Source organism: Triturus cristatus, chromosome 10 (assembly GCF_964204655.1).
Source record: "Triturus cristatus chromosome 10, aTriCri1.1, whole genome shotgun sequence".
Lineage (NCBI taxonomy): Eukaryota > Metazoa > Chordata > Amphibia > Caudata > Salamandridae > Triturus > Triturus cristatus.
Genome location: NC_140593.1, coordinates 813,110,075 through 813,126,332, shown reverse-complemented (window position 1 = coordinate 813,126,332; position 16,258 = coordinate 813,110,075). Strand labels below are relative to the sequence as shown.

At 44.7% G+C, this 16,258-nt stretch overlaps 1 protein-coding gene across 2 annotated transcripts in view; it reads right to left on the bottom strand.

The window, feature by feature from the left end:
- XPO6 (exportin 6) overlaps positions 1–16,258 on the bottom strand; it is a 626,381-nt gene that overhangs the window by 34,479 nt on the left and 575,644 nt on the right. For both annotated transcript variants that reach the window (XM_085628383.1, XM_085628384.1), the window contains exon 20: positions 6,279–6,450. In XM_085628383.1, the coding sequence (XP_085484509.1) occupies positions 6,279–6,450 (172 nt within the window). The remainder of the gene's footprint in view (positions 1–6,278; positions 6,451–16,258) is intronic.

The window sequence follows — 16,258 nt, the reverse complement described above, 5'->3', positions numbered from 1 at the left end:
CAGGTTTGAAAGAAGTTTTGTAGTCTGCCCCCGACTGGAGTGGAATGGTCTGGGGGGAGCGGGGGAAAGTCATTGTGTGGGCGGTGTGGCAGAACGGACGGTGTTGGTTTTGCTCCTGCCTTTATTATTGTTTCCTCTATATCCACCTCTTTGATAGCCCTTTGTGAAGGTAGTCTGAGGAGGGGACTTGTACGATGTGGAGGCGTTATCGGCAGAGTAGGCCCTGCCAGTGCCTCGAAAGGAGGAGCGGCGAAAAGAGCGTCTAGGAGGGTGGGACTGTAATGCTCCCATAGACTTCGCCGTATCTGTATCTTTTTTCATTTTTTCCAGGGCTTCGTCTACTTTTGGGCCAAATAAGTGTTGATGGTCAAAAGGGTGGTTCAGTATAGATGCTTGTACCTCTGGCTTAAAGCCTGAGATTCTGAGCCAGGCGTGGCGGCGAAGCAGAACACTGGTGTTTATAGCCCTGGAAGCTGTGTCTGCTGCGTCAAGTGCACATTTAATAGAGGTGTTGGCAATGGTCTTTCCCTCTTGTATTAGTTCATGAGCCCTATTTTTATATTTTTCTAGGAGATGTTGCATGATAGTCTCCAGCTCATCATAGTGCGCTCTGTCGTACCTTGCCAACAGCGCTTGCGTGTTGGCGATACGCCACATATTGGCAGCTTGCGAGGCAGTGCGTTTGCCTGACGCGTCTAGGAGCTTGGACTCCTTATCGGGTGGTGGAGCCTCACCCGAGGACTGAGAATTGGACCGCTTCCTAGCTGTGGATACCACTAATGAGTCTAAGGTTGCAGGTCCTTTAATATAGGCAGGATCTGTGGGGGCGGCCTTATATTTTTTCTCTATTCTGGGGTTTACGACCCTAGCCCTGACTGGGTCTTTGAAAACCTCTGCCGCATGTTTGGTCAACCCTTTAAGCATGGGTAGTATGGCAGTAGATGTATCTGCGATGTCAAAGGTATCAAGTAGGAAGTCTTCCTCAACTGGATCAGTGTGTAACTCCACCCCATGATAATGTGCCGCCCGTTGTAACAAGTGGTGGAACCCCAAGGAGTCCTCTGGTGGGGATGGCCTGGATGGATAAAGATCATCCTGAGGTACATCTGGGACATCTGGATTATGATAATCCTCCCATGGGTCTGGTGTTCCCGGAGGGGTGGGGTCTTGTGGGGCATCTGTTGGATCATAGTATGGATCCCCTTGGTCATCAGGGTCTGGAGACGGGGTTGGAGAGCGATGAGGCAAGGGTGGAGAAGGTGGAGGGGGCGGAGGTGGGGGAGGTGGAGGAGGTGGAGGCGGTGGGGAAGGTACTCTGAAAGGGGATGTGGCAGAGTCCTTCCGTTTTGGCGGTGAAGACAAAGTCAAATGTCCAGTCTTTGGATCCTTTGTTAAAGTCTTTTGTCGAGGATCTGGCGTGAATAGTTCCTCCGGCACCGATTGATCTGTTGGCGCCGACGTTTTCGGGGCAGACGGCTTCTTTGGTTTATCTGTGCCATGCTTTTTCGGGGCCTCCGATTTTTTGTTCGGTGCCGAGGCAGGTTTCGGCACGGAAGTTTCGGCGCCGAGGGATTTATGTTTGGTCGGCGCGAGAGGCCAGGTTTCGACACCGCTGGCTTCGGAACGGAGCTTGGTGTGGTTTTCTTCGGTGCCGAAGGGTGTTTTTCAGCACCGCTAGTAGGCTGGCTCGAGCCCGAGCAACCGGGAGACTTATGATGCTTCTTCACCAGGCCCGAAGGTGAGGTGATGGAAGCGGTATGTTTGGTTTTGCCTAGGCCCGGAGGCGAAGGTGTAACCGGAGTCTCTTTCGGTGTGGGCGCGGGAGTGGGAGGGGGTAGAGTACTCACGACCCTCTGCACCGGTGTGATCTCCTCCACGTCGGAGTCGTCGGCCTCGGAAGCGCTGACGAGGTCGTCTTCCTGTTCGGTGTGCTGCTGTCCCGAAGCTCCGATGTCTTCTCCGAAGATGTCAGGTGGAGCCGAGGTCGAGGAGTGCGCCATGGTGCGTCTAGCTCTTCGATCCCGAATAGTCTTTTTCGATCGAAAAGACTTGCAGGCGGGGCAGTCTCGGGCCTCGTGTTCGGGAGAGAGGCAGAGGTTGCACACCTGATGTAAATCGGTGTGGGGAAATTTAGACCCACATTTAGGGCACTTCTTAAAGGGAGTCCTTTCCATCGGCCGAGACCGGAGTCGAGATAGGCCCGAAGGCCGCCGCCGATGCCTGGAATCAAAGAAGTGCCGAAGAGAGAGATAAAGAAGATGCTTTTGTCTGAAGAATCTCGATGGACGAGGATTTTTCGTCGAAGGTCGAACTGGAAAGGTTCGAAGCCGGAGCACGAAGTATTACATCCGAGCCCGATGGCGGAAAAAAACAATCTGAGGATGGAGCCGAAGCCCATGCGCAGTACGGACCGAAGGAGGAGTCACCGAACTCGTGACTTCCAAACACTGTCCAAGAAGAAAAACAAACTGCAAACATCCGGGCCCAACACCAGATGGCGATCTATGCACAGTGTATAATCTGCAGCTCATATGCCTCGAACAGAGTAGTTAGCTAAAAGTGAGCAACAAAGGGATTCCAGTCAGCCAAAGGATGGGAAAGAGCCTACCCTTCAAGGCAGGGGGAATGCAAGAAGGAACCAGATAGACAAGGAAAGCTAACTGAATAAGAAGCCAGCAAATGAGAGTGATGATAAAGACAACTAATGGTAAGTAATGGGCAGGCTGTAACCCACTGAGAATTCTTGGTACGCCTGCAACACATCTTTTCCAGCCAGACAGCTTCCCATGTCTGACTGGCAAGACCTAGAAATGACAAGAACCAGGAGAAGAAAAAAGAAGACGACCGGCAAAGTGCAAGAGTCAGGAAGGATATATACAATAAAAGAATGAGGGGAGCAACATGAAGGAAAAAATAGATCATGCACACTGAATACGTCGTGTAATATTGTGCATGCTTAACAAGCACAGCAATAAAAGCAAACCTCTATGTACAAAGCAGAAAAACACTGAAAAAATGATTTTTGTTTACATTGCATACAGTAGACACTGATGACCACAACTTTTTATACGTTTTGAAAAGATTGGAATAAAACAATGGAATTCACAACCAACTTCAGACAACCAGAAATATCTTCCGGAACAATGAGAAAATACTATGAAATGTTCGCCCATGATCAGACCATTGTAGTAAACTGTGCTTTTGATGCAGTTGCCTCCCACTTTTTTGCCCCTTTTTAGCTACTGGATGCTGATTTTCGACTCGGACAGTGCATTGAGGCCTGCTAACCAGAACCTCAGTGCCAGGGCTCCTTCCATAAACAAGGTGAAGCCTGATTGTTCTACAATTGGCTAAGGGCTTCAGTACCCCTGTAAGTCCCTAGTAAATGGTACTCCAGGTACCTAGGGCATGGGTGCTAAGAAGGATCCACAAGGGCTGCAGCATATCTTAGTGTGAGAAAGTGCCTCTTTTTGCATAGTTCGCCCCAAATTTTTGCTTGGTTTGATGTGGTTTCAATTGTGGTTAACAGGGTCCCTGCCAACCAGGTCTCCTGTGCCAGTGCTTCTTCAATAAAAACAAATCCAATTGGTACTACTAACCCATTTAAGTCCCTAGTAAATGGTACCTGTGGCCTGGGAGCTGAAGAGGGTCCCCTGGGACCCCCTCACTGGGACCATGCCTCTGCCCTCGCAGATTGGATGCCCCAGTGAGGGAGAAAATGACAGTCGACATTGCATACTGCCTGTGTGCCATGCCAACTAGCACTGCTTAAGGTATAGGTAAGCCACCACTCTAGCATGCGTTACAACCCTAAGGTAGGGTGCACTATACCACAAGTGTGGGCATATCTGCATGAGCTGATATGCCCCTGCAATATTTAAGTCTATTCTTAGGTATTGTAAATGCCAGGGCAGCCATAGAGAGTACGTGGGCAGGAAACTCGATAACTTGAGTTCACCAGCACCATGAAAGCTTCCCTGAACCAAACAGCTCCTCTTAATAAATCCACACGGATGCCAGTGTGGGATTTATTGCTACATGTACTCAGAAGGCATCTCAGAGGAGCCCCCTGAAAACCTACAAACCCTGGTGTGGTCACAGACTGGGTTTAGGCAGCCTGCCACCAGCAGACATGTTTCTGGACCCTTGGGTCGAGAGCCTCTGCTCTCTAGGTCCAGAGTCAAAGCACATCCTGGGTGGAGGTGTCGCACCTTCCCCGCCCCCCGGGTTGGGCACAGTGCTCAAGAAGGACGCTTGATAGGCCCGTCACCTTTGTAATGTGACCCCCAGCCTCTGCTGCTAGCAGCAGATGGCAGCCCCTGGTTTACACTCCCACTTTGGGAGGGAAAACCTAGGAAGAATAGGAGGTGTACCCACCTCTGTCAACTCCACCCCTAAGGCGACTCCAATGGTGCTGATGCTAGCAGTGAAAAAGAGGACTAAAATGTATTTAGAGGCTTGTAGTGATGGGAGTGAACCGAAAGGTGAATGGAGTTGCAGTGGCTATAGTTAGCTTGTAAGATTATTGCAGGGTCCTCATTTGTGCGTGGTCCACTTTGGTAATCCGGATGGTTTAACTGTAATTCTTTTTTAGGGCTTTGATTTTGGTAGAGTATTGGAGAATTTCAACTCTCTGGAGATTTTGGTAACATGAATATCCTGGGGCCCAGTCACACACTGCCTTTTGTAATGTTAGTAGTAGTACTACAAGAGTACTACTAACATACCACGAAATGCTTTTAACAAACCTACATGCAGAGGTTCCACCTCTGCCTCTCCTATCTTTTACGGTGTGCAGATCTCCACTTTGACTGCGGAGTCTCCGCACACTTAAGTATTATCAGTAAATGTGGGAGGGACGGAGGGGCGTGGCTGTAAAATGGATGATACCACACAAAGGGTTGAGTTAAGTGAGGAGTAAGGAGAGGTTTTTTGAGGGATGCGCACCTACTCACAAAAGAGTAAGACCACTCCTATTCATAGTCTGAACTTCTAAAGTTATTACAGCCACAATAGTAAATGACAGGTATTTTGCACTTAAATATATATTTAATATACAGATTTGCATATCATGTAATCATATATAATTTTCATGAACTTTTGCATAATAACGCAAAGCACATTCCACACACTCCCTCTATTAAATAGATAGCAACATCACCCTGAGGGTGTGCAATGAAGCTATCAGATGAAGGTTGAAGTTTTTTCACATTCAGTAAATAAGGTTCTGAAGCTAAATATTTTTCTTTTGATAAACCCTGGTTTCCCAACAGAAGAAGTTGAATAGTGGCAGGAAACTGATCATCGCGATCAAAAACAGCAAAGGAAAATGGTCAGACTAATCTACTTCAGCTGTGGTTACACATCTTGATCAATGAAAACTTTGACATGACAAGATTAAATCATTAATCCTTTCTTGTGGGTTAGCCCAGAAACTATGAACAGTCAGTCCAGAAATAACACTGTTTTCTAGGGGGATAAGTTATTAGCAAGTAACTCCATCCATACAAATTGTATGACATTATTCACCTGATATAGGTACAGAGTGCAGAAAAAATATCGACACTTTTTTTCTGTTGAAAACTTACAACCTTCAAGTAGAAGAAAAAGCTCAGTAAGTGGTTTTCAAAACGTGGGCACTTGGAAAGAGGCACACAGTATGCCTTGATTTCATTATAGCTATGTACTCATCATAACTCACTAATAATAAGGGAGACTCAATGCACCAACCACAGTTTGACTCCAGTTCTTAGTTACTTGTCAATCATGGGGAAAGAGTTCTTCTTAATACATAACTTGATGAATGTAGCCTCTCAACTCTTATATACTCATTAAGATGGCTCTTCTATTTTTCTGCCCTTCACGCTTCTCGTGAAGCAGATTTACTAAGTAGACTTCCATGCGCACTTATTTAATGTACAATCTAATAATTCTTAATTTCATAACCGGGAACGCCTTCTGTTTTCTTATTACTCGCATCTTCAGCGAGTCTTGGTTATTTGAACCCTGGTTATAGGTTTGGGATTATAAATAAACATGCAAGTTAAACTTGTTTGAACACCTCTGACTGCATCACAACCGATTTTCCATTACAGTTTAAATCCTTTGCTTAATTAGAGGTATCACTCTATCTTTAAACCTAACTCTCCACTGTATTAAGGGATGGCCATTGATTCACATTTCATCCTCCAACTTCAATACATAGCCTGCTGATTGCACAATTTTTCACCCACTCTACACCCTTCATTTGCTCTATAGCTCTCACAGATTATCTGTACCTCAGCAATGATGGGATAGACCTGCTCCATGCACAGAGAGATGATGCTTGGAAGAAAGGGCTTGAAGGACTGCCCTGGTTCCTGCACCACCACCTTCAGGATCTTCAGGAACTTCTCGACCACTCGACAACCAGCACTACCCTCATGGAGGATACTTTCTGCCAACTGCTCCCTACATAAAGAAGAGTGGGCAAAAAGTTAGATTGGAAAAGTTAACAAAAGAGCTTTAATGAAGCAAGTAAAACTGAAAGGATAGGAAGTGGATAGCAATGAGTCATGACATCAGAGGCTCCAGAAAGAGCACTGTAAGTTAAAAAAAGAAGCTACAAACACTTTTGGGTTTTAGTCTAATCTAAGGAACAGGCATAGTTAACTCAAAGTTCACAATTATAGGATCATCTTCGATATTAAAAAAATTAGATTAGCTTCACGTATGTGAATGATTGCTTTTTCGTCGATGACAATTCAATTTCTGAAAAGGACAGAAAAGCAGGAGCTAATTTTTAATGAAGCCAGATGGAATTAAAAGATTGCACTACAACACACATTGGATTAAAAACCTTCTTTAGACCCATTCTAATTACACTAAAGAAAGCAGGAAATTGTGAATGTAGGTGCTTCATACAATTCCTCAATTGTGTTTCCTTTACAGCAACGATTTCATTTTGCTTCGCCATCAATTCTCCTGAGCAAAGAAAATGGAGCTATGAAATAAATCAGGTTTTATGACAACTACGCATGCCTAAACAACGCAGCTGGAACAACAAATGCATCTTAAACACGCATTCCTTTACCACACAAGTCTATACAACAACATGCCTTAGGGAAAAGTGCTGGACTTTGGAACAGTATAATTTTCTATCCCAACTCCAGTCCGCGAAACAGTAGGGAAAGTGTTGGACTTTAACGCCCAACATCACTTTACCTAAGGCATGCTGTTGTAACGACATGCGTGGTAAAGGAATGCGTGGTTAAGACTGATTCGCTGTTCTGAACGCATTGCAAAGGCAACGTGTGGTTCGGCCATCGTCGAGTTGCTGTTTCCCAATAAATCTATTGGACATGTGATACATTTCTATAAGGCTCAAGTTCCACTCAGATTAACTAACACAAGGTGAGTGCACCTCAAACCTTACGGGTGGCAGTCAAGAATTTTAGTTGGTGGGGGGCACCAACTGAATCCATTGACTTGCTAGTTGAGACTGGAGACATTGAAAACATGGATAGGATCCAACTGTTGTATCAAATAACTATGGACACATATGGAGTAAAACAAAATGTAGTTTTCAAATCAAAAGAGCTCCCGCAGCCTATACTTCAGGCCAGAGGTAAAGAGGAACACCTGGTGTCTCTATGTGGCCGGAAATGGTCAGATATGAAGACATGGTTTCCAAACAGAAAAACCAAATGGTTACTTACCTTTAGGAGTAGTTTTGCAGCCTGAAGAGTTTTATGGATTCACATGCTGTGCATCTATTCTGCCATCTAGTGGTTTGGTCTGGAATCATCTCTTGTCCTTTACGTTTTCTTTCTTTTGGTAGCAAGTCTATCCCCTATTTGACGTTAGACAGGGCCCCAGAAGTCCCAGTGCGCAGTCACCATCTTCAGATTCTTTTATTCTCCTCTCCTGGCATCTATTCTCTTTGGAACTTTCTTTGGTTTTGAAGTGTAGTGGTGCTCAACTCACCCGTTTGCTTTTCTCCCATTTCTGGGGAGGCTGTTGGTTCACATGTGGACCCAGAAAACTCTTCAGGCTGCAAAACTACTCCTAATGGTAAGTAACCATTTTGTTTTGAAGTATGAATCCTTTTTGGATTTACATGCTGTGCATCTGAGTAAGTAGCAATGTTTGCTTCCTTGGGAAGCATTGGGGCTGGAATGTGGACGAGTTGGAAAAGCGGTGTTGTAGTACTCTGTCCCACTTGAGCTTCCGTGTTTATCTGGATGTCCACACAGTATTGTTTTGTGTAGCTGTGTGGGGATGACTAAGCTGCTGCCATGAAGATGTCGCCAATGGGTACATTTGCTAGGAACACTAGGGTTGTACCTATCTTCCAGGTTGAGTGCACCCTGGGGTGTGTGGGTAAAGTTTCTCCTGACTTTGTGTATCATGTTTGGATATTTTCCACTATCCCTAGTGTAATCGTTCCCTTAGTTACCTGTGTACCTTTGCTTACTCTGACAAAGGAGAGGAAGAGTGGGTTCCCTTTCTGTCTTGCTTTTGTCTCTTGTAGGTAGTAAACCAGTACTCTTTGCATGCCCAAGGTCTGTAGCACCCTTTTGGCCTTGGATCTTGAAAAAAGGCTGGTAGTTGGAAGCTTTGGTTGAGATGGAATTGTGATACCTCCTTTGGTAGGAACTCTGGGCTTGTTCATAGGATGACCTTGTCATTTTGGATTGAAGGCAAGGTTCCTGGATCGTGAGTGCTTGTAGCTGTCATCAGTTGTGTGAGTACAGTGTTTAGGTTCCACATTGGTGTCCGTGCTGCTCTTGGCGGTGCAACTCTTTGATTCCTCCAGGAATCTTAGCACTGTCGGTAGTGTCAAGAGACTGTTGTTCCTCTAGTGTATGCAACTATGGCGGCCAGGTGGATCTTTAGTGATGCGTAGGTCAGGCCGCTGTCCAGTTAGTGTGTGAGGCTGTTCCAGCCAGGAACACAGTAGACTTAGACTCATTAACGTGGGGTTGCTGCCAGGATTCAGGAACAGGTGTATTGCTGGCAGTGACACTGAGAAATCGTAATATATGGAGTCTGGTGTAACACGCAGGAAAAAACTGCCCAAAGTTTGTGCGTGTAAAATTGCACAAATTGAATTGAGGATTCAGGCTGTCACAAAAATCTATTCACATTCTTTAAGTAAGCACAAAGTATTGACCTTTGATGGCATAAATAGATACCAATCTAGTGGCTGACTTGTATAGCGTGAAACTAGAAATTCCAGTCTTGACCAAATTGCGACATCCTAGGCAAATACATTATTTACTGAGCATCCTTTTTGTTAGTTATCACATATAAAAACACCTCAATAAACAGATGGAAAAAAACATACGAGAGCATCTTCAAATACCTGAGTTCAGGAAAACGCTGCAAAAAAACCTCTCGTGTTTGATTAAATAGCTTATAAAGTTGCTCCATTTATAATAAGAATCTAGGTCAGGTATTCTGCATGAATGACAACCGACGTGACTCCTTGTTCATTTAAAGCATGGTCATCAGGGATGGAGTAGGAATGTTTCTCAGTTTATGTTAAAAAAAAATTCCCACTATTAATAAATACTTTTCAAATAAACTTGTTGAAACGGTTCAGTATGTCAAAAATATACATTATCTTGAATCCAACTTATATTCTAACAATGTTTGTTATAAGATGTAGATGTCAAATATTTTTAGAGCTCAGCTTGTGAACGGGATGTTAGAGCCAGAGCCAGCACATGGCTCGGCTGTTCCTGTTAATTTGTTTGCTTTCTCACCTTTACGCACTCAGACAGTAGTTAATTTGTGTCCCACCCCCCAATTACACGGCACACAGTGGCATCTCATCACTCCTATCTGGCCATGATCACACTGATGAGCCACAACTCCATGGAAAAGAGGCGGCTTACTCTTCCAGGTATGATGCCCCCCCCCCTTTCATTTTTAGTGCTTTATGACTTGTTCACCATTAAGATCGCTATGAGGTATGTTTTCTAATTGTATACTGTAGAAGCTAATACCACCAGTCAAACCTCCTCTTCCCAGGCCATAAAGGCTGCATCAACCAGCTCTAACCCTTCCAGGTTGTCATCAGGACACTACTTTTACTTCAGTAGAATCCAATGATGGTATAACCTTCTGAGTCCTGTCCTTATGTAAACCTGGGGTGTAGGTGCCACTAGAGTAAACAACTCGTATCATATTGGAGTGTATCTACATTGCCCAACTGTCAAAAGTCCTTATTAAGGGTAGCTGTATACATGAAATGCTCCTGTTTTTGCAAATAAAGGTTTGGAGTGGTGATTGGCATAGATTTAAATAATCAAGCACAACTCTCACATGCATGATTATTTCCTTGGTGAACATAGACTTGTCTGCAGTGCACAGAGATCATCAACACAAGAAATGTTAGAGATTACCCATATAATGTTCCTGTTACCGCAAGGAATCTACCTTGTCGGACCACCCGTGTCTTAGCATGCGGGAACAAGACAGTATTTTTTATCAGAACTCCTGAGCACCTGGATCCCCTCATGAACCCAGAGTGAAAGACAAGTGTAGCCAAAGCGAACCAGGCATGGGACCTTGTTACTGAGGAGACGGGTCTCTTGGAGGAGCAGAACATCCACCCCACCCACCTAGCACGTTTCAGAACTGTCACCATATTAATCTTGCCGAGTAGGCCCTTCAGATTCCATAAAACTACTCGCAAATGGTCCATTGGACCGTCCAGTGGTGGGTCACTCATAATCTAATAGGGCGGTAGTATCGACCGGTGAGGTGTGTGGGGAGACTGGAGTGTGGCAGGTAAACAAAAAAACAAAAAAAGGGAACAAAAATAAAAAAAAAAAATAAAAAAAAGGATCAATAACAATATAAACAAATCCCCCCCCCCAAATTCTTTGAGAACAGGAAGTATCTAATCAGTCAGACCATTGCTAGGCCCCAACAGGGAGTACCGCAAGGCCTGTTCCAAAGGTTCCCCATACCCAACGTGAATAAAGAATCAGGGAAATCAAACACCCACTGTTTTACTGACATAAGCAATATGGATCACACTGAAGTTCGTAGGAAGCACGCTATGGAGCAAGAGCCCCTGCCCATGTTATTTAGCAGGCACTGTCGTTGTCGTCTGGGAGGTCGGGGGCTCGACATCAGTAGCCTGAGTTTCTTCAGCCCACCAGGAATTCCTCCAAGAGGAACAAGACAACTTAAGGCACCTTTACCTGGGGTCTTCGTGGAAGCCAACAAATTTGAGGTTATTGCGGCGAGCTCTGCCCTCCATGTCCTCTACTCTTGCTGCCAGCTCCCTGGTCACTGAGGTAAGATTGGTCACTGTCTGTTGTAAAGAAGTAACTGAGTCTTCTATCCGCTGGTTTCAGCTTCCGTAATCCGCTCAACTGCTTTCCGTAAATCTTGACAGTGCAAAGTAACATCAGTGCCCACTGCACCAATTTTGGCCTCGAGCAGGTCTCGTTACTGCATCATGGCCGCCAAGAGAGCAGCAGTGTCAAGAACTGGATCGTCATGTCAAATATTTGCAGAATCTATTTCCAAACCTTGTTTGTACACAGTATAGATTTATCAATAAAACCACGTCAGTGGGAAATTCTGTGGCTATTTCAATATGCTGATTGAAAATGACAGTGTGCTACCATTTCATTTTTTAGTTACATATTTATTAAAAGTGGTAGTTTTTTTTAAACATGATTTAAAAAACATACCTGCCCCTGATGACAATGCTGATAATGAACTAAGAGGCAAGTCAGGGGTCATGTGTATTATATATGAAGCAATATTTTAGTCTAAAAAATCAAACAAAAGTTTTTTTTATACAGCAAACACGCTGAACTCGTATATTTTAAAGTGCTTTCAAATATGATAATAGATCAAATAATGGCTCAGTAAACTTAAAATATTTGCAGAGGATCACAATTTAAAACCAGTTTATGGGTCGAAAGCATTGCAGTTAGGCTGAGTAGATTATTTAAGTCACTAGACCTCCAGGTCTGGTAACATGTTTATGTTTTTTCAAGTCCTGATCTATTATTAGAGTGTAGTGCTGCAGATTCACATAGTCTGCAAAGTAGTACTCTTCTCGCGGTGGCTCAAGGCATCAGAAAGGGCACGTCGGAAAGTGCCCTTTTTTTACATGTTCACCCTCACTTTTGGTCTGGTAATTGATGCCATTTTGACTGAATGCATGGAGTTCCTGCTAACCAGGTCCCCAGTGCCAGTGCCCCTTTCTTAAAACAAGGTGTTCAATTGTACCCCAATTGGCAAGAACTTTAGCAACTCTATAAGTCACTAGTAAATGATACCGCCGGCACCCAGGGCATGGGTGCTAAAGAGTTCCCCCTAAAGGCTGCAGCATGTAGTGTGCCACCCTAAGGAACCCACCAAAGAACTCCTGTAGACTGCGTGAAAAGGTGCAAATGAGTGAAAACACGACATATGACACTGTGTGCAATGCCCACAGACACTGCATGCAACATGTGTAAGTCATCCCTGCAGCAGCTCGTATACCCCTAAGGCAGGGTGCAGGGGCATGAGCAGATATGCCCCCTGTGCTATCTAGTTCAATTACTAAATAGCACAAGTGAACAGGGAAGCCACCTTAAGTATATCTACTGGGCATTGCTCATTAAGAGTTCCCCAGCTACATGGCTTTACTGAAACCTATGGTGTTTGGTATCAAACAACTTGTCTTAATAAATCCATAGTGATGCCGGTAGTGGATTTATTAAGACATGCACCAAGAGAGCACCTTAGAGGTGCCCACTGAAAGGGCTGGTATTGTCTAGCCTGCCACCACAGACATGTGTCTGACCCCCTGCAGGTGAGAGCACAAGTTATCGTAGGCAAGGAACCATGCCTGCTCAGGAGGAAGGTTTTCACACCTCCTCTAGCAGGATGGCTAGTGATTTAGCATATCAAGGCCAGGGGCTTTAAAGCCCTTGCCGCCTTTGATAGGCAACGCAGGCTTTCCCCAGACCTGGGGGATGTCCCCCCCCCCGCCATGAGGCCCATTTGGCACCAAGACAGGCGGTAAATTAGCTACGCAAGTTGACGTGTTGCACCACCAGGCTAGTCACGGCGCTACGGTGGGCTGCCTTATGTGTCTCACAGAAGACCCGGAAGAAGGGTTCCACCATCTTGATTTTGGTGGTATTTGGAGCTTTGGGACAGGGTTATGCCCACTCCCCACAGGAAGTGGTCATAAAGGGGGTATAGTGACCCCAAGGATAAGTAGTCCATTGGCTACTACTTTTCCCTCCCCTGAATGCCCTTAAATCCAGGATTTAGGTGGCTCCCTGACACCAAGACCTCAAGATTCAGATTTGCCTACCTTCGGTGACTAACCCCTCATCTCTTTTTGCACTGCTCTGGGATTGGCCCTGTTATATCGTGATAGCAAAGCCACTGAATGGTCTGTGGGCCAATGATTCGCGCGACCCACTGCAACCCATTTTCCTGCTTCATCTCGGTGTTTGCTTTCTGTATCTGGAGAAGGTGTCTCTCCAGTACTCTGGGAGGATGCCCTCTTCGCTGCAGTTGTTGGGTGACACCTGATATACAGTAGGGGATGGCTTGTATTTCTGTTCAGTGCACCGTGGTGTTAATACCCTAGATTTTTTACCTTCCATCACCCAGATCTAAACATTCTCGGTGGAACGTTGAAGATGTCCTTTGTGCTGAAGCGGACCTAAACGGTATGTTCACTAGGCCTGGGCGAAAATTTCGTTCCGTTCGCGGAAATTGCGATAATTTGACATTTTCGCGTTCCGCGGAGAGCGCGAAAATGTCAAAAATTCAGGTTTCCGCAGCTTGGCGATAATTTGTTTCTTGCTCGCGCTGTAAAATAATACATTCTCGCGCGATCACCTTACCTGAATCCCTGCGTTCGCCGACAAGTTTTCTTGATCCAGTCGCGTTCTCCATGAGATGTTGTATTGTTTTTAGCCATTTGCGCTGTCTCGCGACAGTTCGCGCCCGCAGTGACGTCATGCGTCGCGCGATCACGTCTTTCTTCTCGCGATCATGCACCGCGAGACAACTCAAAACAAGATGGCCGCGCCCGCAAGCAACCACTTGGGTAAGTTGGCGACCCGCAACCATGCAGAAAATCTCGCGAACATGCCGGGAAAAAACTTCTGCATCTTCGCGATATTTCCGCTTGTTTGCGATAATTTTAAACATTTTCGCGATAATTTGCGAAAGTTAATTTAGCAAATTCCGCCCACCCCTAATGTTCACTTGAACTTGAATCAGACGGCTGACTATGACGAGACAGAGTTGGATTCTTCAAGCAGAAATCGCCACGAGTACGTTGCGCTTCCATGGATCGCGAAGTTGCACAGCGCTGCAACGCAAGCCACCCGAGCCAGATGGCAGAAAAAAAAACAATCTAACAACGTTGGAACATGTGCATTCTGAAGAAGAGGAGGAGACTCAAAGTCGCGTCGGAAATAAAAAGACTTCGAGAGAAACAAGTTATAGAGCCCAAGCCCAATAGTAGATGAGAGGATTGTGCATGGCATGTGTATTTGCAAACAACACATGCTATGGATCACCAACTTACAAACTTCTGTCCCAGTTAAGGATTGGACATCTAGAAAATAAAGCCTGGCGAAGATACTGGATGGACGACCAAGTCGCTGCTCTGCAGATATACAGTGAGAGCATGCCAGCGAATGGTGAAGCAGCATTCTCCCTTTCACATGTAAATTGTGCTTTAACCATATGTCTTAAAAGTCTGCCAGCTCTTAAATAGCATTAACAGAATGATAAAGGTATACCAAAGAGGCTTTGTTAAAGAAAGACCTCTGTTAGAGTTTCTATAGGAACCAAATAACAGCTTATTATTGCTGAATTCCTTTGACCTATCAATATAAAACTTAACAATTCTGTATGTCTAGATAATGCAAAGAACATTCAGAAACTGTTGGTGTTTGTGGAAATAACATTTCTTGAGGTTAAAAGTGTTGCAATCCTCAGAATGACCTTTGGATTAGTAGACAATGTCACTCTTTTTATCAAATGTGGACTATGGTGATTGAACAGAAAGACTGAATGTCAACAATCCTCCTTGCTGGTGTTATGGCTATTAGGAAGACGATCTTGCAAAATACCAGCGAGAAGATCCAGGTATTGGTTCAAATGATTCATTGAGGAGTTTTTTTGTTTTTGTTTTCTTCAGAGTTTTATATAGCGCGAACTTGACCCAAATCGGGTATCAGAGAGCTTTACATAGCGCCAGTTGCATTACATCAGGACACATTCATTTTTTGTTAGGCACGGGGAGATTAAGTGATTTGCCAGAATCACAGGATGTTCAGCGTCATTGCAGAGGGTCGAACCCAGTTCCCCAAATTCAAGGTTGACCGCCCTAGTACTATATTTAGCTGACATGTTATTTGTTGTAGAGTGCAAAGCAGACCCTTGTGAATTCTATGAGCATTCCAATGGAAAACAAGGACATTGTAGATGGGGATCTTAACTTTATGGATAGGACTGCAAGGTGAACCCTGATGGAGGAATATCCTAATCCAGACGCAACTAAGCTTAGCAGAGAAGGTATTCTTTCTTTTGGATCATAGAGAGATCTATGCTGTTTCTTGCAGCCCAAATACAAAATCTCTTCAATTCCATGGAGTACATTTTGATTGTGGAAGTGGCTTAGGTTGCTTGTATGTTCCTCTTGCATAAAGATACTCAAAAACCAAGCAATAGGTTTACAGCATTCCCTTGCAGAGACGCTAGAACATAGTGCAAGATCTCACCTCAGTTCTTTGATACGAGAAACAGATAAGACTTGAATTGACGTCTGAACTGAGAGGTCCCAAAGAAGATTTGTGTACCAATATGGCCTGGCTCAATTTGGGGCAGGGAGTGGGTGGAGGTTACTAACACAATTGAGCATATTTAAAAAAAAAAAAAAATTACAATTTCCCTTAGGACTCTCAAGATGAGTGGTATTGTCGTGAAAAGCATAAACAAACTCTCCTAAACAAGGAATTGAAATCCCGTCCCCCTTTTGAGTTGGGATACCATCATCTGCTTGTGAAGCTTTAGCATTTGGTGGTGTTAAGCGCTGTAAATAAATCCAATTGAAGCTGGTCTCATCTCTGGAAAACTAGAACTTATTGATTTGAGTCGCTCTCTCAGTCGTGGCTGTCTAGGTATTTTATACTGAAGGCATCTTCTGCTTCGTTTTACAAGCCTTCTTTTTGATCTGTCAGGGGCAGGAAAGCCTTCAAGGCAATTCTGTTTGCTCTTAAATCTG